General features: G+C 42.5%; 2 protein-coding genes across 2 annotated transcripts; both read left to right on the top strand.

Annotated features, from left to right (window-relative positions):
• The first annotated feature begins 679 nt into the window (after window positions 1-679).
• LOC117487106 (solute carrier family 22 member 7-like) lies at window positions 680-9193 on the top strand. The gene is made up of 8 exons (XM_034135752.1): window positions 680-1060; window positions 2327-2430; window positions 4635-4824; window positions 5249-5521; window positions 5640-5899; window positions 7703-7826; window positions 8158-8482; window positions 9183-9193. Exons 1-8 carry the CDS (start codon window positions 680-682, stop codon window positions 9191-9193), a joined length of 1668 nt encoding a protein of 555 aa, XP_033991643.1.
• LOC117487101 (solute carrier family 22 member 7-like) lies at window positions 9027-24302 on the top strand. Its single transcript, XM_034135744.1, has 9 exons — window positions 9027-9576; window positions 10710-10813; window positions 11523-11677; window positions 14764-14932; window positions 20506-20629; window positions 21442-21551; window positions 21638-21852; window positions 22398-22506; window positions 22840-24302. Exons 1-9 carry the CDS (start codon window positions 9196-9198, stop codon window positions 23054-23056), a joined length of 1584 nt encoding a protein of 527 aa, XP_033991635.1. The 5' UTR covers window positions 9027-9195; the 3' UTR covers window positions 23057-24302.
• Window positions 24303-25588: the final 1286 nt, after the last annotated feature.

The following is a 25588-nucleotide window of genomic DNA, read 5'->3' as shown; positions in this document are numbered from 1 at the left end:
GAGGACTCTTTAAAGTAGAGACACTATATAGACCTGAACATCAGCAGGAGAGGACTCTTTAAAGTAGAGACACTACATACTGATATACACCTGAACATCAGCAGGAGAGGACTCTTTAAAGTAGAGACACTAAATACTGATATACACCTGAACATCAGCAGGAGAGGACTCTTTAAAGTAGAGACACTACATACTGATATACACCTGAACATCAGCAGGAGAGGACTCTTTAAAGTAGAGACACTACACACAGATATACACCAATTTGTCCCATTGTTTTGATGAGTTGATGAGGAGGGTTACTTTAAAAATGCATACTTAACACTTGGGGTTTAGAAGGCTGGCAATAAGAATAGCATCAACTAAAATGTTTTGTTTGGGTTATGTGTGTGATGTTTTATTATATCTGAGTGTTTATTTGTATACTGTCTATTGTCATCATTTTGTTGTATGTATTTATTTTGGTCTATTCCTTATTATATTGATTTGTTTTTTTTACTTGTATTTATATATATTTGTATATTTCATTTTTATGACAATTTATTTATTTATCTTTTTGTCGTATCTTTCTGTTGTTTGTCTTTGCAACTTGTTGTCATGAATGTTGGACATACTGTATTTGTGAAAAACTGTATCCTTAAATCAACTCTAAAGGTGTTCTTTTAGACACGCGGTGAAGATGAAGTTCGAGAACATCCTGGAGGAAATTGACGGTTTTGGACCTTTCCAAATCGTCATCATCGTCCTGCTATGTGCCCCAAGAATCGTGCTGCCCTGTCACTACATGTTGAATAACTTTATTGCGGCGTTACCTCCTCACCGCTGTGATATCAGCACTCTGGAAAATGGAGGACTCTTTAGAAATTTGACCCAGCAGCAGAGACTGACCGTCAGCCTTCCTTTAGGAGAAGATGGCGGCTTCAGATCCTGTGAGATGTTTGCAGAGCCACAGTTTCAGCTCCTGGTGAACGGATCCAAACTCTTTGAGGCGACAACGGTACCGTGTCAGAGTGGATGGGTTTACGACAACTCCACCTTCACCTCCACCCTGGCAACAGAGGTAAGGACACAATGCTTTTATCAGTGATCAAACATTGTGTGAAAGATATCATATAAAACACATTTCAGCGAGCAGACGTTTTGACTTCACCCAAAAATAATGTAGGTGGGGCTAAAAACATTCAAGATATGCCCAAAAGATTATTTTATTTATTCTGAGGAAAAAGTCAACATTTTTTGAAAAAAGTCAGAATTCTGAAAAAAAGTTGGAGGTCTGTAAAAAAGTCGGAATTCTCCTAAAAAGTTGGAATTTTGAGAAAAAAATTGAAATTTTGAGAAATGTAAAAACATTCGTAATTCTGACAAAAAAGTTGTAATTTATAGACGAGAGCAAAACGCGGGACCAGTAAGGAGTTTTAGAAAAAAGTCGGAACTTATTTTTCTGATCAAAAAGTCAGAATTCTGAGAAATTGTCGAAAATTCTGAGAGAAATGTGAGACATCTGATAAAAATAGTACTGAAAACAAAAAAATCATAATTCTGAGTAAATCAGGATTTTAAAGGTCCCATGTCATGGCCATTTCTACTGATCATAATTCCATTGTTGAGGTCTACTAGAATAGATTTACATTGTTCAACCGCCATTACAGCTAAAGATCAGTGTTTATGTGTTACAATGGCGTTTGTTAGCAACCAGAAAATGACACCAATAACGACAAACAGATGAGAATGCTGCGTGTGGTCTGGGTGCCGTGTTGGCGGGACGTTGCGGGGCTTGCTGCTCCGCCCTTTGACACTCGAGGAGCGGACAGTGTGAGCTGGATTACCGGTGTCGTTTCCTGGTTGCTGCGTGGGGTCTGCGAGATAGTGAGACACCGCGGAGCTCAGCCTGAGCACACACATACACTCACAGCCAGGCTGTGTGCGGAGATCCGCGGAGCCCAGGTCCATTTGGAACTGGGTATCGTTACGTCACTATACTCAGGAAGAAAACAAATGGAAAAAGATAAATCTCCAACGAGGTGTTCTGGGGCAGCATAGACAGGTCTTTTCTGTGTTAGAGTTTTACTCGCTACAGGGTGTACTTTGAGGGTTTGTGACTTTGCAGACCGTTTACATGCATACAACGCTACATAACACACAAGGGGACGGGTAATAACCGGAAGAGCATGTCATGGGACCTTTAAGATAAACGTCTTAATTCTCAGAAACAAACTGAATTCTCACAAGGAGACGAAGTTATGAGAAAATGGTTGTGTTTGAGGGCCCTGCATGATGAAACAGATAAACTGATCTGATGCTGTTTTCTCTGTGATCTGCCTCACAGTGGGACCTCGTCTGTGATAGGAAAAGCCTGGCACAAACCACAAGCTCCATCTTCTTCTTTGGAGTGATGATCGGCTCCATAGCGTTTGGATTCCTCTCTGACAGGTGAATATAAAGTGTGAAACATATTTGAGTAAATGTTACTTAGCTTCTACCACTGGTCTTCACTTTGATGGGAAACTGTGCCACAAACAGAGGTGGGAATGAGTGGAGTACAAATACTTCGTCACTGTACTTAAGTACATTTTTCTGGTATCAGTACTTTACTCCACTACTTATTTTTCGGACAACTTTTTACTTTGACTTCTTACATTTTGAACACAAATACCTGTACTTTCTACTTCTTACATTTTCCAAACAGGCTGGTTCCTTTAGTTTGAATGTGTGTTTGGTGGCGTGATCATTATTATTTAGAGTCATTGCGTGCCTATTGATTTGAACACGATCCGTGTATCCATCATTTCCTGGTCTTCTCTAAAGAAGAGGGACCAATGAAAACGTTGTCATGTTGCCGTTGTTCAGCATGGAAACATTCATTAGCTAACAATGACATTATTGTTCTATTAATATAAAGGGAGGTCAGGTACTCTTTAAAACAGCTGCTAGTTATGGGTACTTTTTACTGAAATACATTTCAAGTGTAAGTGTGGCAATATGAAAGAAAAATACACACTCTAATTTAAATAGTTTTTATTAGTAAATAATGATGTTCAAAATAAAATAGTCCCTCCGTTGCCTTCTGCACGAAACATAGTGCGAGGTGGTTGCTATGCAACAACACTAACAGCTAGCGAACATATTTGACAGAGAGCGTTGATCCATTATTTGGCTATTTATTTACATTAATGTGTATGTTGCCGTTTATTGTGCAGCCACTGAAAAACTGTCCAGCATCAGTAGCATGGCTTACGTGGTTACTTGTATAGGTTGAGGTTGTTCTAGGCTGTTGCTTGGCGTGGCGAGAATATTGCTCCACTTTCTCCGGTCCCCGAGATTCGGCTTCCAGTAGGTCTGGAGAGAGCTTTCGCATCTGTGGTCACTAACAGTCATAATTTCTCTGCTTTGTTTCAAAACATTCAAGACCCGCATCAGAAAGCTTTTGAATGGTGGTACTTTTCCAGTTGGTTTACCTGCTCTTCACGTAGCTCTGCATGTCGTCGTTTAGGTGCTTTTTTTTCTGGAGATAGGCACTGCTCAATCCACTCCTCCATAGTAAGACCACCCCGGAGGTCGAAGTTAACCTTAAATGTTTCCATCTTAAGCTTTGTAAGTTTGTTTCGTAACGGACGAAATGTAAATATATTTATAAAACGGACAATTCAAATCAGGCAATCTGATTGGTCGATAGCGTTTTTGCAGACCTTTTTGATTAAAGATTTGAAAACATCGTTGCTTGCTTTAAAAGTAGCACAATTCATTATGTCAAACCTTGGAAAGTATCTAGATATCCCTGCCCTAATGCCAAAGTCACTGGCAACTGAATATGTTTTGCCATTTGATGTCTATGTCTGGACCGTTGCGTTACTTCTCCGCTGTTTTCTTGTCCCAGTTTGCATGCAGTTTGCTTTTTAGCCCAACTGTATACAGTTTTTCTCAGACGCGGAGGGATACTGACTTGTTGTGAAAAGTAACTACAATTCTACCCGTGATATACGCTCATTATATCACGGCTAAGAACCAATCAGATTGCTTGATTTGACTTGTCCATTTTATAATATTACATATATAACATTATTAGTTTGTCAATATTGTTGCATGAAGTACCATTATACTCTTTTAGGCAAACATAGTTCTGATAAACACATTTTTGGTAAATTACTAGAAACAATTAGACTTCAGTACAGTAGCCTAGTAAATATAATTAGTTATTTTCCACCACTCGGTTTCTCTCTGAAGAACCAGCACCTTACCTTGGTAGAGAGGTTTGTGTGCCCTAATGAACCTGGGGGCGGTGTGGTCTGGAACCTTGTGTTCCTGGTAGGGTCTCCCATGGCAAATTGGTCTCAGGCAAGGGGCCAGACTAAGATTGGTTCAAAAGACCTCATGAAAGACGACACACAAAGTGAGGATACCCGGCCCGGAGGAAGCCCGGGGTCCCCTTCTGGAGCCAGGCCCAAAAGGAGGACTCGTCGGTGAGCGTCTGGTGGCCGGGCTTGCCACGGAGCCCGGCCGGGCACAGCCCGAAAAGGCAACGTGGGCAACACCTCCGCTTCTCCGTCCCGCGGGCCCACCACCTACGGGAAACAGCGATGGGGTCTGGTGCGCTGCCAGAAGGGTGGCAGTGAAAGCAGAGGGTCTTGACGGACCAGACCCGGGCGACAGAAGCTGGCTTTGGGGACGTGGAATGTCACCTCTCTGGGGGGGAAGGAGCCGGAGCTTGTGCGGGAGGTGGAGCGTTACCAGTTGGATCTGGTTGGGCCACCTCTACGCACAGCGTCGGCTCTGGAACCTTACTTCTGGATAGGGGTTGGACTCTATTCTTCTCCGGAGTTGCCAAAGGTGTGAGGCGCCGGGCGGGTGTGGGGATACTCACAAGCCCCCGGTTGGGTGCTTCTTTGTTGGAGTTTACCCCAGTGGACGAGAGGGTCGCCTCTCTACGCCTGCGGGTTATGGGGGGGAAAACTCTGACTGTTGTGTGTGCTTATGCACCAAACAGCAATTCAGAGTATACGGCCTTCTTGGAGACCCTGGAAAGCGTCCTGTATGGGGCTCCTGAAGGGGACTCTTTAATCTTGCTGGGAGACTTCAACGCACATGTGGGCAATGATGGAGACACTTGGAGGGGCGTGATTGGGAGGAACGGCTCCCCTGATCTGAACCGGAGTGGTGGTTTGTTACTGGACTTCTGTGCTAGTCATGGTTATTGGCCATAACAAACACCATGTTCGAACATAAGGATGCTCATAAGTGTACGTGGTACCAGAGCACCCTAGGCAGAAGGTCCATGATCGATGTTGTTATCGTATCATCGGACCTGAGGCTGTATGTTTTGGACACTCGGGTAAAGAGAGGGGCAGAGTTGTCAACTGATCACCATCTGGTGGTGAGTTGGGTCGAGTGGCGGGGGAAGCCTCTGGACAGACCTGGTAAGCCCAAACGTGTAGTTCGGGTGAACTGGGAACGTCTGGAGGAGGCCCAAGTTCAGGAGGCCTTCAACTCACACCTCCGGCGGAGCTTTTCGGGCATTCCTGTGGAGGTTGGGGACATTGAACCTCTATGTGTTCAAAGCCTCTATTGCCGAAGCCGCGGCGGGGAGCTGGGGTCTCAAGGTCTTAGGTGCCTCAAGGGGCGGTAACCCTCGAACCTCCTTGTAGACACCGGTGGTCAGGGAAGCCATCCGACTGAAGAAGGAGGCCTTCAGGGATTTGTTATCCCGGGGGACTCCCGAGGCAGTTGCAAGGTACCGACAGGCCCGAAGAACAGCAGCCTCAGCCGTGGCCGAGGCAAAGCAGCTGGTGTGGGAGAAGTTCGGAGAAGACACGGAAAAGGACTTTCAAGCGGCACCAAAGTTGTTGCTGGAAAACTGTCCGACACCTCAGGAGGGGGAAGCAGGGAACCATCCAAGCTGTGTACAGTAAGGATGGGACGTTATTAACCTCAACTGATGGAGTGTTAGGGCATTGGAAGGAACACTTTGAGGAACTCCTGAACCCGACAACTCCGCCCTCTATGGTAGAGGCAGAGCTGGAGTATGACGGGGGATCAACACCAATCTCCCGGGGGGAGGTCACTGAGGTCGTCAAACAACTCCACAGTGGCAAAGCCCCGGGGGTGGATGAGATCCGCCCAGAAATGCTGAAGGCTCTGGGTGTTGAGGGACTGTAATGGTTGACACGTCTCATCAACGTTGCGTGGAAGTCGGAAACAGTACCGAAGGAGTGGCAGACCGGGGTGGTGGTTCCCCTTTTCAAAAAGGGGGATCAGAGGGTGTGTGCCAATTACAGAGGCATCACACTACTCAGCCTCCCCGGGAAAGTTTACTCTAAGGTACTCGAAAGGAGGGTCAGGCCGATTATCGAACCTCAGATTGAGGAGGAACAATGCGGATTCCGTCCTGGTCGTGGAACAACGGATCAGCTTTTTACTCTCGCAAGGATCCTGGAGGGGGCCTGGGAGTATGCTTATCCGGTCTACATGTGTTTTGTAGACTTGAAGAACGCGTATGACCGGGTTCCCAGGGAGTTACTGTGGGAGGTGCTGCAGGAGTATGGGGTGAGGGGGTCTCTACTCAGGGCCATCCAATCTCTGTACTCCCAAAGCGAGAGCTGTGTCCGGGTCCTCGGCAGTAAGTCGGACCCATTTCCGGTGAGGGTTGGCCTCCGCCAGGGCTGCGCTTTGTCACCAATCCTGTTTGTAATATACATGGATAGGATTTTGAGGCGTAGTCGTGGGGGAGGGGGTCTGCAGTTTAGTGGACTAAGGATTGCACCACTGCTTTTTGCAGATGATGTGGTTCTAATGGCTTCATCGGTCTGCGATCTTCAGCACTCACTGGATCGGTTCGCAACCGAGTGTGAAGCGGCTGGGATGAGGATCAGCACCCCCAAATCTGAGGCCATGGTTCTCAGCAGGAAACCGATGGACTGTCCACTCCAAGTAGGGAATGAGTCCTTACCCCAAGTGAAGGAGTTCAAGTATCTCTGGGTCTTGTTCTCGAGTGAGGGAACAATGGAGCGTGAGATGGGCCGGAGAATCGGAGCAGCGGGAGCGGTACTGCAGTCGCTTTACCGCACCGTTGTGACGAAAAGAGAGCTGAGCCAGAAGGCAAAGCTCTCTGTCTACCGGGCCATTTTCGTTCCTACCCTCACCTATGGTCATGAAGGATGGGTAATGACCGAAAGAATGAGATCGCGGATACAAGCGGCCGAGATGGGTTTTCTCCGCAGGGTGGCTGGCGTCTTCCTTAGGGATAAGGTGAGAAGTTCAGTCATCCGGGAGGGACTCGGAGTTGAACCGGTCCTCCTTCGCGTCGAAAGGAGCCAGTTGAGGTGGTTCGGGCACCTAGTAAGGATGCCACCTGGGCGCCTCCCTAGGGAGGTGTTCCAGGCACGTCCAGCTGGGAAGAGACCAAGGGGTAGACCTAGGACCAGGTGGAGGGATTATATCTCTTCGCTGGCCTGGGAGTGCCTTGGGATCCCCAAGTCAGAGCTGGTTGATGTGGCCAAGGAAAGGAAAGTTTGGGGCTCTCTGCTGGAACTGCTACCTCCGTGACCCGACCACGGATAAGCGGGAGGAGATGGATGGATGGGTGGGTTTCAAAATGACCAAATTAGAGGTCCTGCAATCTTATTTAAAGTATGTCTTCCTCCATGTTTCATCTTATTGTTAATAATTGTTAATATCATTGATATATGTATTTACAAATGTATGATTGCAGGTGGATTCCTGAGTCTGCCCGCTGGCTGTTGGCTCATGGGAAAGTGGAGAAGGCCAAGTTTTACCTCGACAAATGTGCCGAATTCAACAAGAGAGGAGATCTGTCGGACAAAATAAAACTGGAGGTGAGTTTGAGTTTGATGTCGAATGCCTTTGTTTAAAATGTTTCTATCAGACTATCCACAACCAAGTTAACAAAGTATCACTTGCTTAAACCATGACATTACAATATAAGAATGTTACTTTAAATACTTAATATGTACATGAGCTTGCCCATTTAAGGGTTGTTGTTAAAGAGAGGGATGATTGGTGTTGAAAGTTCAGAATCAAACGGGAAAAAGTCATATTAAAACCTTAAGTTTCTAAGGGAAGGAAATAAGTACAGCCAATAATAAATCTGTCAATGTGTACATGGGATGTCTAAATGTATTTAACCTTACTTCTTTCTCTGAACAGACACTGTCCAGCATAGAAAACGAGGAAAATAAGGACAAAAACTACACATACCTCGACCTGATCAAGACCCCGAAGATGAGAAAGTTAACTCTACTGACTGGCATTGTGTGGTATGGCGTTGCCTCCACGTATTACGGCATCAGCCTGAACATCAGCGGCTTGGGTTTGAACATTTACCTCACACACTTCATCTACGCTGCCATCGAAGTGCCCGCCAAGCTGATGGTCTACTGCTGTCTGAACATCGTGGGGCGGAGGAAGTGTCAGGCGGGAACGCTGCTGCTGACGGGACTCTCCATCGCCATCAACATCTTGCTACCTCAAGGTGACAGGAACACATCATTCTCGGTCACAGCAATACAAAACTGGAACTCTCTACCCACTCAAATCAAAGTAATTCATACAGTACATATACCACCTTTACAGCTCACTTAAAAACATGGTTCACTGAGAACTACACACACTAGTAGTCTGTGTTGGATATGGCGTGTGTGTTACATGTTGTGATCATGGACCCCTTGTATCTGTTGTGTGATTGTGATATGCTATATGTGACATGTATGTAGTAACGTGTGTTGTTTGCATTTTATTGTTCTCATTGATCCTTTAGCCTCTATCTACTTGTCTTTCATCCTTTCTTTATAACTAATGCTGTTGATGTATTGGGATTTTAAGGAGACTCTATTATCAGCCGTAAATTAGCAATGTTGGCTGAAGCTGCCCCATTTGCAGTTTTTTGTGACGGCTGATCAACGGGGACTGTCCACGACACTAGACCACCACTATCCCTATTTTCTACTTTCTTGTTTATTTCTTGTCTTTTAATTTGTATTGGCTACTATGCCATGTCTTTTTATGCTGCTGCAACACAAACATTTCCCAAATTGGGATCAATAAAGTACTTCTTATCTTATCTTATCTTTACAATTTTTTGTCATGAATGTTGGACATACTGTATTTGTGAAAAACCGAAAAAAATTAAATATGTATGTATCCTTAAATCAACTCTAAAGGTGTTCTTTTAGACACGCGGTGAAGATGAAGTTTGAGAACATCCTGGAGGAAATTGGCGGTTTTGGACCTTTCCAAATCGTCATCATCGTCCTGCTGTGTGCCCCAAGAATCGTGCTGCCCTGTCACTACCTGTTGAATAACTTTATTGCGGCGTTACCTCCTCACCGTTGTGATATCAGCACTCTGGATGATGGAAGACTCTTTAGGAATGTAACCGAGCAGCAGAGACTGACCGTCAGCCTTCCTTTAGGAGAAGATGGCGGCTTCAGATCCTGTGAGATGTTTTCAGAGCCACAGTTTCAGCTCTTGGTGAATGGATCCAAACTCTTTGAGGCGACAACGGTACCATGTCAGAGCAGATGGGTTTACGACAACTCCACCTTCACCTCCACCCTGGCAACAGAGGTAAGGACACAATGCTTTTATCAGTAATCAAACATTGTGTGAAAGATATCATATAAAAGACATTTCAGCGAGCAGACGTTTTGACTTCACCCAAAAATAATGTAGGTGGGGCTAAAACATTCATAATCACTAAGATCTGCCCAAAAGATTATTTAATTTATTCTGAGGAAAAAGTCAACATTTTTAGAAAAAAGTCGGAATTCTGAAAAAAAGTCGGAGGTCTGTAAGAAAGTCGGAATTCTCAGAAAAAGTTGGAATTTTGAGAAAAAAAAATGAATTTTGAGAAAAAGTCGGAATTCTGAGAAAAAAGTCAGACATCTGATAAAAATAGTACTGAAAAAAAATTCTATAATAATAATAATAATTCTGAGTAAGTCAGGATTTTAAATGTCCCATGACATGGCCATTTCTACTGATCATAATTCCATTGTTGAGGTCTACTAGAATAGATTTACATTGTTCAATGTTCCAAAATCACATTGCTGCGTGGGGTCTGGGTGCCGTGTTGGCGGGACGTTGCGGGGCTCGCTGCTCCGCCCTTTGAGGCTCGAGGAGCGGACAGTGTGAGCTGGATTACTGGTGTCGTTTCCTGGTTGCTGCGTGGGGTCTGCGAGACAGCGAGACACCACGGAGCTCAGCCTGAGCACACACACACACACACTCACAGCCTAGTGTGCTGAGATCTGCGGAGCTGCGGCTGAGAAAAGATAAGGCTGAGTGAGTGTGTGTGTGTGAGGAGTTCCGTGGATGCGTCCATTTGGACCTGGGTATCGTTACGTCACTATACTCAGGAAGAAAACAAATGGAAAAAGAGAAATCTCCAACGAGGCGTTCTGGGGCAGCATAGACAGGTATTTTCTGTGTTAGAGTTTTACTCGCTACAGGGTGTACTTTGAGGGTTTGTGACTTTGCAGACCGTTTACATGCATACAACGCTACATAACACACAAGGGGACGGGTAATAACCGGAAAAGCATGACATGGGACCTTTAACATAAACGTCTTAATTCTCAGAAACAAACTGAATTCTCACAAGGAGACAAAGTTATGAGAAAATGGTTGTGTTTGAGGGCCCTGCATTATGAAACAGATAAACTGATCTGATGCTGTTTTCTCTGTGATCTGCCTCACAGTGGGACCTCATCTGTGATAGGAAAAGCCTGGCACAAACCACAAGCTCCATCTTCTTCTTTGGAGTGATGATCGGCTCCATAGCGTCTGGATTCCTCTCTGACAGGTGAATATAAATTGTGAAACATATTTGAGTAAATGTTACTTAGCTTCTACCACTGGTCTTCACTTTGATTGGAAACAGAGGTGGGAAGTAGTGGAGTACAAATACTTTGTTACTGTACTTAAGTACATGTTTCTGGTATCAGTACTTTACTCCACTACTTATTTTTCTGACTACTTTTTACTTTGACTTCTTACATTTTGAACACAAATACCTGTACTTTCTACTTCTTACATTTTCCAAACAGGCGCTGGTTCCTTTAGTTTGAATGTGTGTTTGGTGGCGTGATCATTATTATTTAGAGTCATTGCGTGCCTATTGATTTGAACACGATCCGTGTATCCATCATTTCCTGGTCTTCTCTAAAGAAGAGGGACCAATGAAAACGTTGTCATGTTGCCGTTGTTCAGCATGGAAACATTCATTAGCTAACAATGACATTATTGTTCTATTAATATAAAGGGAGGTCAGGTACTCTTTAAAACAGCTGGTAGTTATGGGTACTTTTTTAGTTAAGTACATTTCAAAGCCCTCTTTACTTTTACTTGAGTAAAGAAGTTTAGTCAGTACTTCTACTTTTACCAGAGTATTTTTAAACACGAGTATCTGTAATTCTACTTAAGTAAAGGATGTGTACTTTTGCCATCTCTGGTCACAAATCTCCGCTGATGTTTGTCTTACCATCTTTAATCTACTTTATATCTATCTCCAGGTATGGGAGGAGGAACACTCTTCTCGCCTCGTACATCATGGCAGCCGTGTTCGGCTTCTCCAGCGCATTTGCAAACTCCTACGTTGTGTTCGCCGTCCTCAGGTTCTTCACCGGGTTCGGACTGACCGGAATCGGCGTAAACTTGATAGTTCTCAGTAAGTTCTTAACATCATATTGAACTGAGGCGACAAGTATTACATGTCACACATCAACACATTGCAAAATTGCTATAACTAAGTGTCTCAAAATACTAAGAAATATGTAATTTAAAATGACGGCAGCACTGATCAAGTTTGGAACTGTCCAAGTCTGTTCACAGTTTCTTTAACATTAACCAGTCTTTAAACACTGCAAGAGCCCATACTGTGTTCCCTTTAGTGTTTACATCCTGTCTTTCTTCTTCTGCTGTTCCCTTAATGGCGCGTTTCCACTACAGCCCGCAGCCCGGTTTAAGAGGGCTGTGACGTCAGCGGCCTGTTTGTGGTTGCGTTTCCACTTGGCCTAGTACCGGCCGGCGGGTCCTAATTCACAGTTTTTCTGGCCTCATAAAATCGTGGGGCCAGGGCCAAAGACAACCGGGCTGAGTTTGTGACGTCAACGCTCTCGGCTGCTGATTGGTCGGAGAGAATCGTCACAATCTGCGCGCGAGATAATCCATTTTTACAAACAGCATTTTTGTTAACAGAGGAGCTACAACAATGGCAAATAAAAGCACACCATGGTCGGTCGAGGAAGTGACGACGTCCATTATATTGCAGATGATAAGGTCCAGCGGGTGCTCGACGGGACAACTCGCAATATCAAAGTCTTTCAGGAGGTCTCTACACAGACACTGGACTCTCCAACGGCGTTACTGGAGTCTGCATGGAACGTTTTTGCTAACGCTGTTATTTGCTTGAAAGCTTTGTGTCCCTATCTGTTCTAAAGCTCACTTCTAACAAATAAGTCTATTTTATCCTTACATTTATGTTCGACAACCCATGCTTTTATGGAGTCCCGAAAGCTAGCTAGCTAGCTAACTAAGCCATTGTTTACGTTCAGTTTGTCTTTTCTATAGTTGTTGTTGCTATTTATAGTATTGTGCTGCAGTAGTTTGTGGAATTTACAAGTCATGTTTCTGTTCTAGATGATTACATTGGGACTAGCGAGGAGGAACAGTTCCGAACAACGTCCTCTGCATCAACAGCACAAACCGAGGAGGAGGATCTGGCCCTGCAGGAACGGCAACTGGCCCAGCAGAATCAATGCCATGTCTTATCTTATTGCTTGTTGATAAATAATTGCACCCACCAGCGATCACACAGAAAGATGGCATCATCTAGGCGTCCCTCTGCAGTCAGAAATATCATAAACACCATCGTCCACAAAGCACTGTACAGGGGTTTATGGATTTAAGAGAATACTTATCACAGTGAAACCTTTATCATCTGTTGCAATTAAAGCAAATAAGAGAATAAATACTTGGTTAAATAATACATTTTAACTCTTTAGCAGGACAACTCTGCATACTGTTTGAAATTGAGTTTGCTAGCTTGAGGTCCTCCTCTAAAACATAACATTACATAATGGTATTAAGAATACATGATAAATACATGTAGTAAAAATTACTCAATTGTAATACCCTCGTTGTGCTAGACTCAAACACATTGCTTATATATTTCAAAGAGAAGAGAACAAAAGAAAACACCTATACAAAGAGAGCGGTGCACAGCGCTTAATATTTACTTGCACTATATTTCTGTTGATCTGGGTTATTGTGTTGCACTGTTGGAGGAGCCTGTGACCTAAGATGTTCATTGTCATAACTACACTAGCTATGTTCGTATGACAAAATAAAAAACCTTGAACCTTGAGGCTGTGTCTTTCAGACAAACCATCATAATCATATTATTTTATGCTGTGGATACTTTAGCCTCCATCCATGTTAACAATTTTTTACACTTGCATTTATGAATATAGTTCTGTTGTGTTTTACACTTTTGTATTTATGTTTATAGTTTGCTTTGATATTTGCTTAATTTATTAGATTATTATTATTATGGGGGCAGTACTGGTGCTTGAAATTCAAATATTTACTAAATAGTCAATTCTGATAACATTTTTTTGGTTTAAATAATTTGACAAACACATGTATGTGAAAAAGAAAAGATGTATTTATGTTCAATACAATACAATGAATATTTAGGTATTACATTATACATTCTAGGTATTCAGGTAGTGCATCAGACCCTCTCGTATGTCCCTGCCCTCCTCTGCACCGTGTGCCACTGCTACCCCTGGTAGACGTAGGTTTTCCTCAGGCATCCTGAAGTTCTCCACCCACTGAGTGTGTGAAAGATGGAACAATCACATTCCACCACTCGGTAGCTCGGTCGGTAACTTCTGAAATACACAAACAAAAGCATACATATTTTAATACGTAAAGTGGTAGCTACAATTAATTAAATACTTGAAATACTTTGGTCGTATAGGGAGCGTGAGCCTAAACACATTGCTAGTTAGCGAACGTTAGCTTACCAAGTAGCATTGTAGTTAGTAGTGATTCGAGTCGTCCTGTAGTCTCTGCGGCGTAGGAGGACTGCCCGAACTCTCGCGTCAGCTTCTTCTATACCTCGTCTTGCTATACGTCGCCTCTTTCGAAACAACTCTTGTCTATTTCTTGTGATAATAAACCACACAGCAAAAAACAAGCAAACGATCGCTTTCACATCTTCACATCCTCCATTGTTGTGTCGCATTGAAGATGACGTCACGGCAGTTTTAAGCAGCGTCGCTCCGCCTACACTGCGTTACTATAGATACTACCCCAGTTCCTAAACTGTAATGGAAACGCGCCATAAAGTGAGCTGGTCCTAACGAGGCCAATCGCGGCCCAGCCATACCGAGCGGGGCCGAGCGAGGCCGTGTAGTGGAAACGCGCAATTAGTGTTTACTTCCTGTCTTTCTTCTTCTGCTGTTCCCTTTGGTGTTTAATTCCGTTCCCTTTAGTGTTTACTTCCTGTCTGTCTGTGTTCTTCTTCTGTTCCCTATAGTGTTTACTTCCTGTCTTTCTTCTTATGCTGTTCCCTTTAGTGTTGACTTCCTTTCCCTTTAGTGTTGACTTCCTGTCTGTCTGTCTGTCTGTCTTCTTCTGCTGTTCCCTATAGTGTTTACTTCCTGTCTGTCTGTCTTCTTCTGCTGTTCCCTATAGTGTTTACTTCCTACTTCTGCTGTACCTGACTTAATTTTTGTTGTTTTCCAGGTATTGAGTGGGTGGACACGGACCACCGGTCGTTTATCGGTGTGATCGGCTGTCTCTTCTGGTCTGTAGGGAACATGCTATTGGCTGCGTTCGCCTACCTGGTGAATGACTGGAGAAACCTCACCATGACCGTCACCGCTCCGCTGGGACTCGCTATCCTGACCTGGTGGTGAGAGAAACTGTTATAAAAATCTCACTTGTCACCGGCTTGAGCTTCAATCTCAGGATCCATGTATTTGTGAGGCGTGTGGCGCAGTGGGTTGTGCGTTGGAGTTCAGATCAGGTTTTTTTTCTCAAAATGCTGACTTTTTCTCAAAATTCTGACTTTTTCTCAAATTGTTAATAATCACTGGTCACCAGCGTGAGCGTCAATCTCAGGATCCATGTATTTATTATCAGAATCAGAATCAGAGTACCTTTATTAGTCCCACGGAGGGGACATTTCCATAGTTACAGCAGGAAAAAGAGCCACAGACAGCTTAATGTTACATATGTTAAATATGTGACATGCATTAAAAAAAAGTACTAAGTTATGACATAATAAATAATATAAGAAATGTTACATAATAAAAAAAAGAAATTAAAAATACCTCTCAAGAATGGAAGTGGTCATCACATACAGAGCATTTGGTCCAACTAGTTCCTGAACAGTGTCCTTCACATGCTGATATACAAGAGAGGGAGTTACACAGTCACAAGATGGAGGAATAGAAAGCAGTATTCAATGTTTACTTCAGATTAGCTCCACGTCAGAAATGATCATGCTTGTCATATGTCTATCTCCATAGAGGCTGAATCATCATGTTAATCACATAGCTATCATATGCCTAAAACAGTCCTGATGCTCTTCTAGGTAATCATACATCCTGTCATGAACAGCTACAGTTGGGATACCTTTGTTATCATGTGTACTCTGATATTGGAAGAGTACATTCACTATTTTCCGAACAGAAACACACCATAGTTTTCCACAAAATGAACAATGGAAAAATAAACATTGTCTGTAAAGCAGCTAATATAAATTAGGGTATCATTTAAATATGAATACAACTGTTAAAGACAGACAACACCTTTCAATTCCTTTACTGAAGTAAAAGTACTAACATCAAAATACTTGATTACAATTATCCTACATTAGAAATCTCAGTTAAGTAAAATAGGTTTTAGCAGCTAAATGTACCTAAAGTAATAAAAGTAAAATTATTCATTCTCTGTAAAGACACCATTACAGTAGTCGAGTCTACTGAAGATAAAAGCATGGACAAGTTTTTCCAAATCCTGCTGTGACATTAGTCTTTTAATCCTAGATATGTTCTTTAGGTGATAGTAGGCTGATTTAGTAACTGTTTTAATGTGACTGTTGAAACTCAGAGTCCATGACTACACCTAGATTTCTGGCTTTATCTGTTGTTTTGAACATTGCAGACTGAAGCTCAGCGCTAACTTTTATACGTTCTGCCTTGGCTCCAAAAACAATCACCTCAGTTTTATCTTTGTTTAATTGGAGAACGTTCTGACACATCCAGTCATTGATTTGTTCAATGCACTTACTCAGTGTTTGAATTGGAGAATAGTCTCCTGGTGAAATGGTTATGTAAATGTGTGTGTCATCCGCATAGCTATGGTAACTTATTTTGTTGTTTTTCATTATCTGAGCCAGTGGTAGCATGTAGATGTTAAAGAGAAGAGGCCCCAAGATGGAGCCTTGAGGTACCCCACATGTCATATTTGTCAACTCAGATTTGTATTTACCTATAGAAACAAAGTTGTTTCTGTCCTTTAAGTAGGATTCAAACCAATTTAGAACTGTTGATGAAAGTCCCACCTGGTTTTCCAGTCGGTCTAGTAATATGTTGTGGTCAACAGTGTCAAACGCAGCACTGAGATCTAATAATACTAACACTGAAGTTCTGCCACTGTCTGTGTTTAAGTGGATGTCATTGAAGACCTTTACAAGAGCAGTCTCAGTGCTGTGGTTTGGTCGAAATCCTGACTGGAACACATCCAAACAATTATTTAAATGCAAGAAATTACTCAACTGTTGAAAAACTACTTTTTCAATGATTTTATCTAGAAATGGCAGGTTTAATATGGGCCTGTAATTGTTCATTACTGAAGCATCTAGATTATGCTTTTTTAAGAGCGGTTTAATGACTGCAGTTTTCAGGGCCTGTGGAAAAATACCTGAGTGAAGAGATTTGTTTACTATATGAAGTAGATCTGAGGCCATGCAAGGAAAAACATTTTTAAAAAACCTTGTTGGAATAATATCAAGGCAGCAGGAGGAGGATTTCAGAAGTTGAATAATGTCCTCTAGGTTTTTATCATTAATCTGATGGAATTGTGTCATGGTGTTTGAATAGATTTTAAGTGGACACAGGGACAAAACATTTGCTGTACCTGATGCAGAGGCACTGACTGCTTGTCTGATTTTCTGAATGTTGTCAGTGAAGAAGGCAAAGTCATTGCAGGCCCTGGTGGATAGAAATCCATAGGCTCCTGACACTGGGGGGTTTGTTAGTCTGTCGACGGTAGAAAACAAGGCACGTGCGTTGTTTTTGTTTTTGGCAATGATATCAGAGAAGAAAGACTGTCGGGCAATTTTCAATTCCAAATTATAAAAGCCAAGTCTCTCTTTATAGATTTCAAAGTGAACCTGGAGATTTGTTTTTCGCCACCTGCGTTCAGCTTTTCGACACTCTCTTTTGTCTGTTCTCACGGTCATGGCCTTTCTCCATGGAGATATTTTCTAGCAATGGCATCTACAACATTTTTAATTTTTTAATTAAAATGATCTACTAGCTCATTTACTGAGATGTGAGCAGGGGCAAGTGTGGAAGAAAAATTCTGAGTAAACATTTCCCTAGTATTTTCAGTTAAATATCGCTTTGTGGTTACCTCTTTTTGAACATTTTTGTGAACAGAAATAGAGCTCTCAAAAAAAACACAGGAATGATCAGAGAGTGCAACATCAGTCACCACAACCTTAGAGATATTTAGACCCTTTAAGATAATTAAGTCCAGGGTGTGCCCCTTATTGTGTGTGGGCTCCGTCACATGCTGAGTCAGTCCATAGTTATCAAGAACACAAAACAGTTATTTAGCTCCTCTGTCCTGGGGGTTGTCAACATGGATGTTAAAATCACCAACAATGACTAGACGGTCAAAGTCAATACACACTATAGACAGCAGTTCAGTAAAGTCATCAAAAAAGCTTGCACAGTATTTGGGTGGTCTATAGATATTTAGGAACAGAGCTCCAGAGGAGCATTTCAGCTGAAGGGCCACATATTCAAAAGAAGCAAAGCTCCCATAAGATGTCTTCCTGCATTGAAGGGAATCATTGAACAAAATAGCAACTCCAACCCCTTTCTTATGCATTCTTTCCTGACTCATAAAACTAATGTTGGGAGGGGTTGATTCGATAAGAACAGCTGCACTGTTATTTTGTTCAATCCAAGTTTCCGTTATAAGCATAAAATCGAGATTGTGCTCAGTGATAAAATAATTGATTAAAAATGTCTTACCTGCCAAAGACCTGACATTTAATAAAGCTAGTTTAAGTTTGTTAAATACACTATCAGTCAGATTTTTTGTGGCAAGCTGTGGCTGACATGGAATCACTGCTAAATTTGATAAACTCACACAAACCTTTGAGCGCTTCCTGTGTCTAAGCTGATTCACTGCTCTTAATCTATTACCGATCAACACAGATATTGGCAAAGCTACTGGCAGGCAGGGCCCCGGCTTGTCCTGGAAAGAGTTGAGAGTGCCATACGCCCTTGAGCCTGGACCCAGCACTTATCAGTTAGTGCTTGCGTTTTTTACACACACATTCTTATCAGGCTTCCGAGACAGCAGATGCTGTCTTGAAGGGGGGGAAGGAAGTTTTGGTCCGGATGATTGTGGTAGGCATGGTGATGGGGGTGATGGTGCGTGTCTATGCTTCGGTGATTGTGGTGGGCGTCGTTGAGGAGGGGCGGGGGTAAAGGAGATGCTGCCAGCCCTGCGTATCGCCTTCATGCGGTCATTGAACTCCAGGAAGGACTTGGTGCCAACTCTCTGTATCTCCTTCATCTGCTCATCAAACTCCAGGGGGGTGGGCGAGGGTGAAAGGGTGAGCGGAGAGTAGAGAGAGCTGGGGTGTGAAGGAAGAGTATCCTCAAAGGTGTTGACAGGGGGGGTGAATGGCGGTGGATACTCCTCCATTTGTGTCATAGGTCTCCCATAATCAAAACATTCCTCAGGCGGGTGCAGTGATACTTCTTCAAGGTTTTCTGCGCAATGTGTTGTGTCTTTCACCTGTTTTGATTCCTCTTGCCGCTTGTCCTTGGCAGAGGGAACAGATTGATGATGCAGGCAGTTGAATATGTTAGGGATAAACAATTTTACTCCTGACTTGTTCAGGCAAACTCCATCTGCCTTAAAAAGATGTCTGCGGTCCCAGAAAAAGTTAAAATGGTCAATAAAATGGATAGAATGGTCAGTACAGGCAGTTGAAAGCCACGTGTTCAGTGCAAACAATCTGCTGAATCTCTGCACTCCTCTTCTGACTGGCGGTAGAGGGCCACTGATGAACAACTCCGCATTTAGAGAGCTGACAGTTTACAACAGACATTTAAAGTATTTTTTCAGCACTTCTGACTGTTGTTTCAATATGCAGGATCTTCTCAGCCAAGTCAGAGACCATATCCTTGGGAAAACAGAGTACTCTGGTGTTGTTCTTACTACACAGACTGTTTACATCTCTTACAGCAGAGTCACCCACAATCAGAGTTTCAGGTCCAGTCGTTAGCTTTCCCTCTAGCCTTTTACTTTAGGAGTAGCTATTGGTCCTTACCCTGCTGTGTGAAGAGGACAGGTTATCCAGCTCATCAGAAAGAGATCTCCGGTTCTGGGTCAGCAGAGCGTATCTGTTCTGGATTGGCAAAGTTGGTGGTTTAGGAGGATTGTTTGTAGTTCTCCCTTTAGCAGCTGTCCACGACTGTTTCCTAGTATGAAGAGGGGTTGAAGAGGCGCTCTTCCTGGGTGATAACAATGCAGGCCAGCCGGTCGCATCACAGATTTCAGAGCGCTGGGCTCTGCCTGTTATTCGTTCTCCCAAATCCCATGGAAATGATTTACTCTTAGGTTTTGCACCCAGAGAGTTCGAGGGAGGACTACCACTTGTAGATGTATTACCCGGTACACAGCCCTCCTGTTCCTTGGAATCCTTGTAGCTGCTAACTAGCTGTAAGTTAGCATGCCCTTTTCCATTATTTTGCAAGAATGGTAAAGTGGTGTCATTCCCACAACATAGTCCATTCACTTCCACGTTAACTTCCAACCGTTGCATTTTCATTTCCAACACTGCCATCTTCTGTAGAAGTTTGTGGAAGTCATCTGTAGAGAACGGAGGCATTTTGCTGCTAACTAGCTAAATAGCATGCAGTACCAGGCTTTAGCTGTTGCTATCAGAAAAGAAAAATAGGAAAATCAGCATAAAAAAGTAAGCAGAGGCAAGAGCAAGCAGAAAAGCGACTGCACTGTAAGAAGCAGGAAGAAGCTTGACATAGTTCTGATAAACACTTTTTTTACAGTAGCCTAGTAAATATAATTAGTTATTTTCCACCACTGGGTTTCAAAATGACCAAATTAGAGGTCCTGCAATCTTATTTAAAGTATGTCTTCCTCCATGTTTCATCTTATTGTTAATAATTGTTAATATCATTGATATATGTATTTACAAATGTATGATTGCAGGTGGATTCCTGAGTCTGCCCGCTGGCTGTTGGCTCATGGGAAAGTGGAGAAGGCCAAGTTTTACCTCGACAAATGTGCCAAATTCAACAAGAGAGGAGATCTGTCGGACAAAATAAAACTGGAGGTGAGTTTGAGTTGGATGTCGAATGCCTTTGTTTAAAGATATTATATTTTTACTTGATAAAATGTTTCTATCAGACTATGCACAACCAAGTTAACAAAGTACCACTTGCATAAACCATGACATTACAATATAAGAATGTTACTTTAAATACTTAATATGTACATGAGCTTGCCCATTTAAGGGTTGTTGTTAAAGAGAGGGATGATTGGTGTTGAAAGTTCAGAATCAAACGGGGAAAAAGTCATATTAAAACCTTAAGTCCTCACCCACCAGTGTATCTATGGAACTGCCCCTCCCTACCTCAAGGAACTCCTCACCCCCCATACCTCCTTGCGGACCACCTGCTCCAGCAACTCCAACCTCCTCAGACCCCCCAGGACCAAGCTCCGTACTATGGGAGACCGGGCCTTCTGCTCGGCTGCTCCCAGTCTGTGGAATGCTCTCCCTGATCACATAAGAGCACCACAGACCGTGGAAGCTTTTTAAAAAGGCCTCAAAACCCATCTATTCAATAGAGCCTTTCCCTAGACCTCTTATTTATTACCACCCTTTTATTTTATTTTATTTGTATTGTTTGTTTTTTATTGCTTTTTATTCATTCTACCGTGTTGTGTACTGTTTGTATACTTTGCATGCTCACTGCTTGTAGCACTTCGGGATTTGAAGTCAAATATTAAGTGCTTTATAAATGAAACCCCTTATTATTATTATTAAGTTTCTAAGGGAAGGAAATAAGTACAGCCAATAATAAATCTGTCAATGTTTACATGGGATGTCTAAATGTATTTAACCTTACTTCTTTCTCTGAACAGACACTGTCCAGCATAGAAAACGAGGAAAATAAGGACAAAAACTACACGTACCTCGACCTGATCAAGACACCGAAGATGAGAAAGTTAACTCTACTGACTGGCATTGTTTGGTGGGTATCATCTCGATAAAACACCTTCAAATACATTTTAATTTAACATGAATGATCAACAATGTGTTGTTTATTGTATCCTGCAGGTATGGCGTTGCCTCCACGTATTACGGCATCAGCCTGAACATCAGTGGCTTGGGTTTGAACATTTACCTCACACACTTCATCTACGCTGCCATCGAAGTGCCCGCCAAGCTGATGATCTACTGCTGTCTGAACATCGTGGGGCGGAGGAAGTGTCAGGCGGGAACGCTGCTGCTGACGGGACTCTGCATCGCCATCAACATCTTCCTACCTCAAGGTGACAGGAACACATCATTCTCGGTCACAGCAATACAAAACTGGAACTCTCTACCCACTCAAATCAAAGACATTCATACAGTACATATACCACCTTTACAGCTCACTTAAAAACATGGTTCACTGAGAACTACACACACTAGTAGTCTGTGTTGGATATGGCGTGTGTGTTACATGTTGTGATCATGGACCCGTCGTTTCTGTTGTGTGATTGTGATATGCTATATGTGACATGTATGTAGTAACGTGTGTTGTTTGCATTTTATTGTTCTCTTTGATCCTTTCGCGTCTATCTACTTGTCTTTCATCCTTTCTTTATAACTAATGCTGTTGATGTATTGGGATTTTAAGGAGACTCTATTATCAGCTGTAAATTAGCAATGTTGGCTGAAGCTGCCCCATTTACAGTTTTTTGTGTCGGCTGATCAACGGGGACTGTCCACGACACTATAAACCAATAAACTAAACTTTACTAAACACACATGGGACCATTTATAGGCTGTTTGGTGAACGGTCAATTGACACTTGCATCTACTTTCTTTCTAGATCTGTGGCATCTGCGTATTGTTGTCGCCATTCTTGGAAAAGGTCTCTCAGGAGCTGCTTTCACGACCGTCTCCCTCTACACAACGGAGCTTTACCCCACAGTCGTCAGGTACGTGATAGGACTTACACAAGACTCAGGTACAAAGACTCAGGTACAAAGACTCAGGTACAAAGACTCAGGTACAAAGACTCAGGTACAAATACTCAGGTACAAAGACTCAGGTACAAAGACTCAGGTACAAAGACTCAGGTACAAAGACTCACTGATAAATAATTATAAATACTGAAAAATTACACACAAAAAAACAATACATTGCCATTGCGTTACCATTTCTAATGATTCACCTTGACCTTCCTTCTCTCCAGGCAGAACAGCCTGGAGAGAAGGAATATTTAAAAACATGCTTTAACATCTCTCCTCATTCCCCTTCGTTCTCTCCAGGCAAAACGGCCTGGGCTACACCAGCTTCATAAGTTATCTGGGGATCTCTGTGGCTCCTCTGATTCTGATGCTGGAGGACTTCTGGACTCCTCTTCCTCAGATCATCATCTGCTCCATGGCCTCCGGCCTGGTGACGCTGCTGCTGCCCGAGACCCTGAAGGAAAGCCTGCCGGAGACCATCCAGGACGTGGAGCAGAAGACAGTGTTGGTGAATTAAAGGCAGGGCCGTCCCTGGCCAACTTGAGGCCCCAAGCGATATTTTGAGATGAGCCCCCCCCCCCCTCAATTTAATAATATAAATACTATATTGTTATAATATTGTTTTAATATAGTCAAGAAAAAACATGCTTATTACATGCTCAAAAACTGATATTTCTTAAATCTGTATTCAAAAGTAGTTCCCTCTGTCAGCAATGTATCAACAACTACACACACATTTCTATCAGTATTTCTCTGTGTTGTGGTTGACATGAGGATGACTGTTAGGAGTTAAGGGGAGAGGCTGAGCATCACCATGAAATGTGCAAATTGACATAAAAATGAATAAAAGGGGAATAAATGCTCCATGTTTTTTAGGCTGTAAACTTTAACTGTCATGTAAGCCAACTAGACAGACAGTGTATCACTCTTCCTCCTGTACATTAGCAGATAAGAGGCATAGAATACTTGAATGAATGGTAAATAAAGAACGCTGGAAATAACTGCATCTCCATTAGCCTATATGCTATGCAGAGACTGCCTTCTTCATGTCGTGAATTGCAGCTGACAATGGCAATTGGCAAAAGTTTGACATTTGACTTATACAACATTCGCAAGTTGTACATTTGACTCATACAATAATCCACCTTCGAGAGATGCTCTAGTTTCTTCATGTTTTGTTTTTTTCCCTCTTGCTTGCGCCGGACTGAAACTGTCTTTTCGCCGACATCTCTTCACCTGCACTAGTGTCCTGATCCATTTATATAAAAACCTGTCTGAATATGAGCTGATCAGATTTTGACCACTTTATGATGTCATAACGATGTTTTGTCTTGTGTAACCATTAGCCAATCACCAACCAATGTAACTTTCATGAAGCACATTCAGGCACATGAGCACATACTACAGTTTAAAAAAGCAGGAATAAAATCTGAGCATTAGTTTAATACACACATGCAATCAACCCTTTAATAAAAGCATATTTAACATTAACACCTCCTCTTTATGAGATGAAGCACCGCCCCTTACATGCAGTTCTCTAAATATGGCTTCACCCATGTGCATTATTAAGCCCCGCCCCTCTTCCAGTTCAGGAGATGTGATTGGTCTGAGATCACATGACCTGCAGTGTGTGTCTGTGTATAATAGGTTGTCTGTTTATTGTACTGCTCTTTGTCACGTGCTGTTTGATGACCCTGATGAAGGTCAAAGCAGAACACACTGATATTAAAGATTCCTCAGGATTATCTAATGTAAATATTGTAGTTTTATAAGATCAAGTGTTGGACTCGTGTTATGTTCATAAAGTAACTGATGTAGGTAATAAGGATATGCAATGACAGGGACAATGGATGCACATTTGTCTAATTAGCTAAATAAATCCCATATGCAACACGTCTGTATCATGTTACTGTAAACTGTGACTGATGGTTTCTTTTGAAATTTACTTGAGAAATAAACTGTAGTCATGCTCAATGAAATATAATCCAGAAGAAATCACAACTCATACATTTGGTAAGCTATCCATATTAAATGTCTGTCTTTCTTTATACAAACATATATCTTGTATTTTTGACTGCCTTATGTTTTCCTTGCCACAGGTAAGTGTGTTATAAAGAGAACACGTTTAAATCACTGCTATATTCTACTGTTCCAGAACATATTGACATCGCTATGGAACCCTCCTGCTTCAATTGGCTACCTAAGGGGCGGGACATCTCTAAGCTGGTTGACCAATCACAACAGAGCCGGCCAGCTAACCAATCAGAGCCGACTGGGCTCTGGTTTCAGACAGAGGGTGAAAAGAGGTGCTGCAGCACAGACAGTATGAAAAAAAAAAAGAGCTTTTTGAACATTAAAGCATGGAGAAATGTCTCAGTAGAGACACTACATACTGATATACACCTGAACATCAGCAGGAGAGGACTCTTTAAAGTAGAGACACTACATACTGATATACACCTGAACATCAGCAGGAGAGGACTCTTTAAAGTAGAGACACTACATACTGATATACACCTGAACATCAGCAGGAGAGGACTCTTTAAAGTAGAGACACTACATACTGATATACACCTGAACATCAGCAGGAGAGGACTCTTTAAAGTAGAGACACTAAATACTGATATACACCTGAACATCAGCAGGAGAGGACTCTTTAAAGTAGAGACACTACATACTGATATACACCTGAACATCAGCAGGAGAGGACTCTTTAAAGTAGAGACACTACATACTGATATACACCTGAACATCAGCAGGAGAGGACTCTTTAAAGTAGAGACACTACATACTGATATATACCTGAACATCAGCAGGAGAGGACTCTTTAAAATAGAGACACTACATACTGATATACACCTGAACATCAGCAGGAGAGGACTCTTTAAAGCAGAGACACTACATACTGATATACACCTGAACATCAGCAGGAGAGGACTCTTTAAAGTAGAGACACTACATACTGATATACACCTGACCATCAGCAGGAGAGGACTCTTTAAAGTAGAGACACTACATATTGATATACACCTGAACATCAGCAGGAGAG

Source organism: Trematomus bernacchii, unplaced genomic scaffold (assembly GCF_902827165.1).
Source record: "Trematomus bernacchii unplaced genomic scaffold, fTreBer1.1, whole genome shotgun sequence".
Taxonomy (NCBI): domain Eukaryota; kingdom Metazoa; phylum Chordata; class Actinopteri; order Perciformes; family Nototheniidae; genus Trematomus; species Trematomus bernacchii.
The sequence above is the reverse complement of the archived record's forward strand: the minus strand, read 5'-3'. Positions and strand labels throughout refer to the sequence as shown.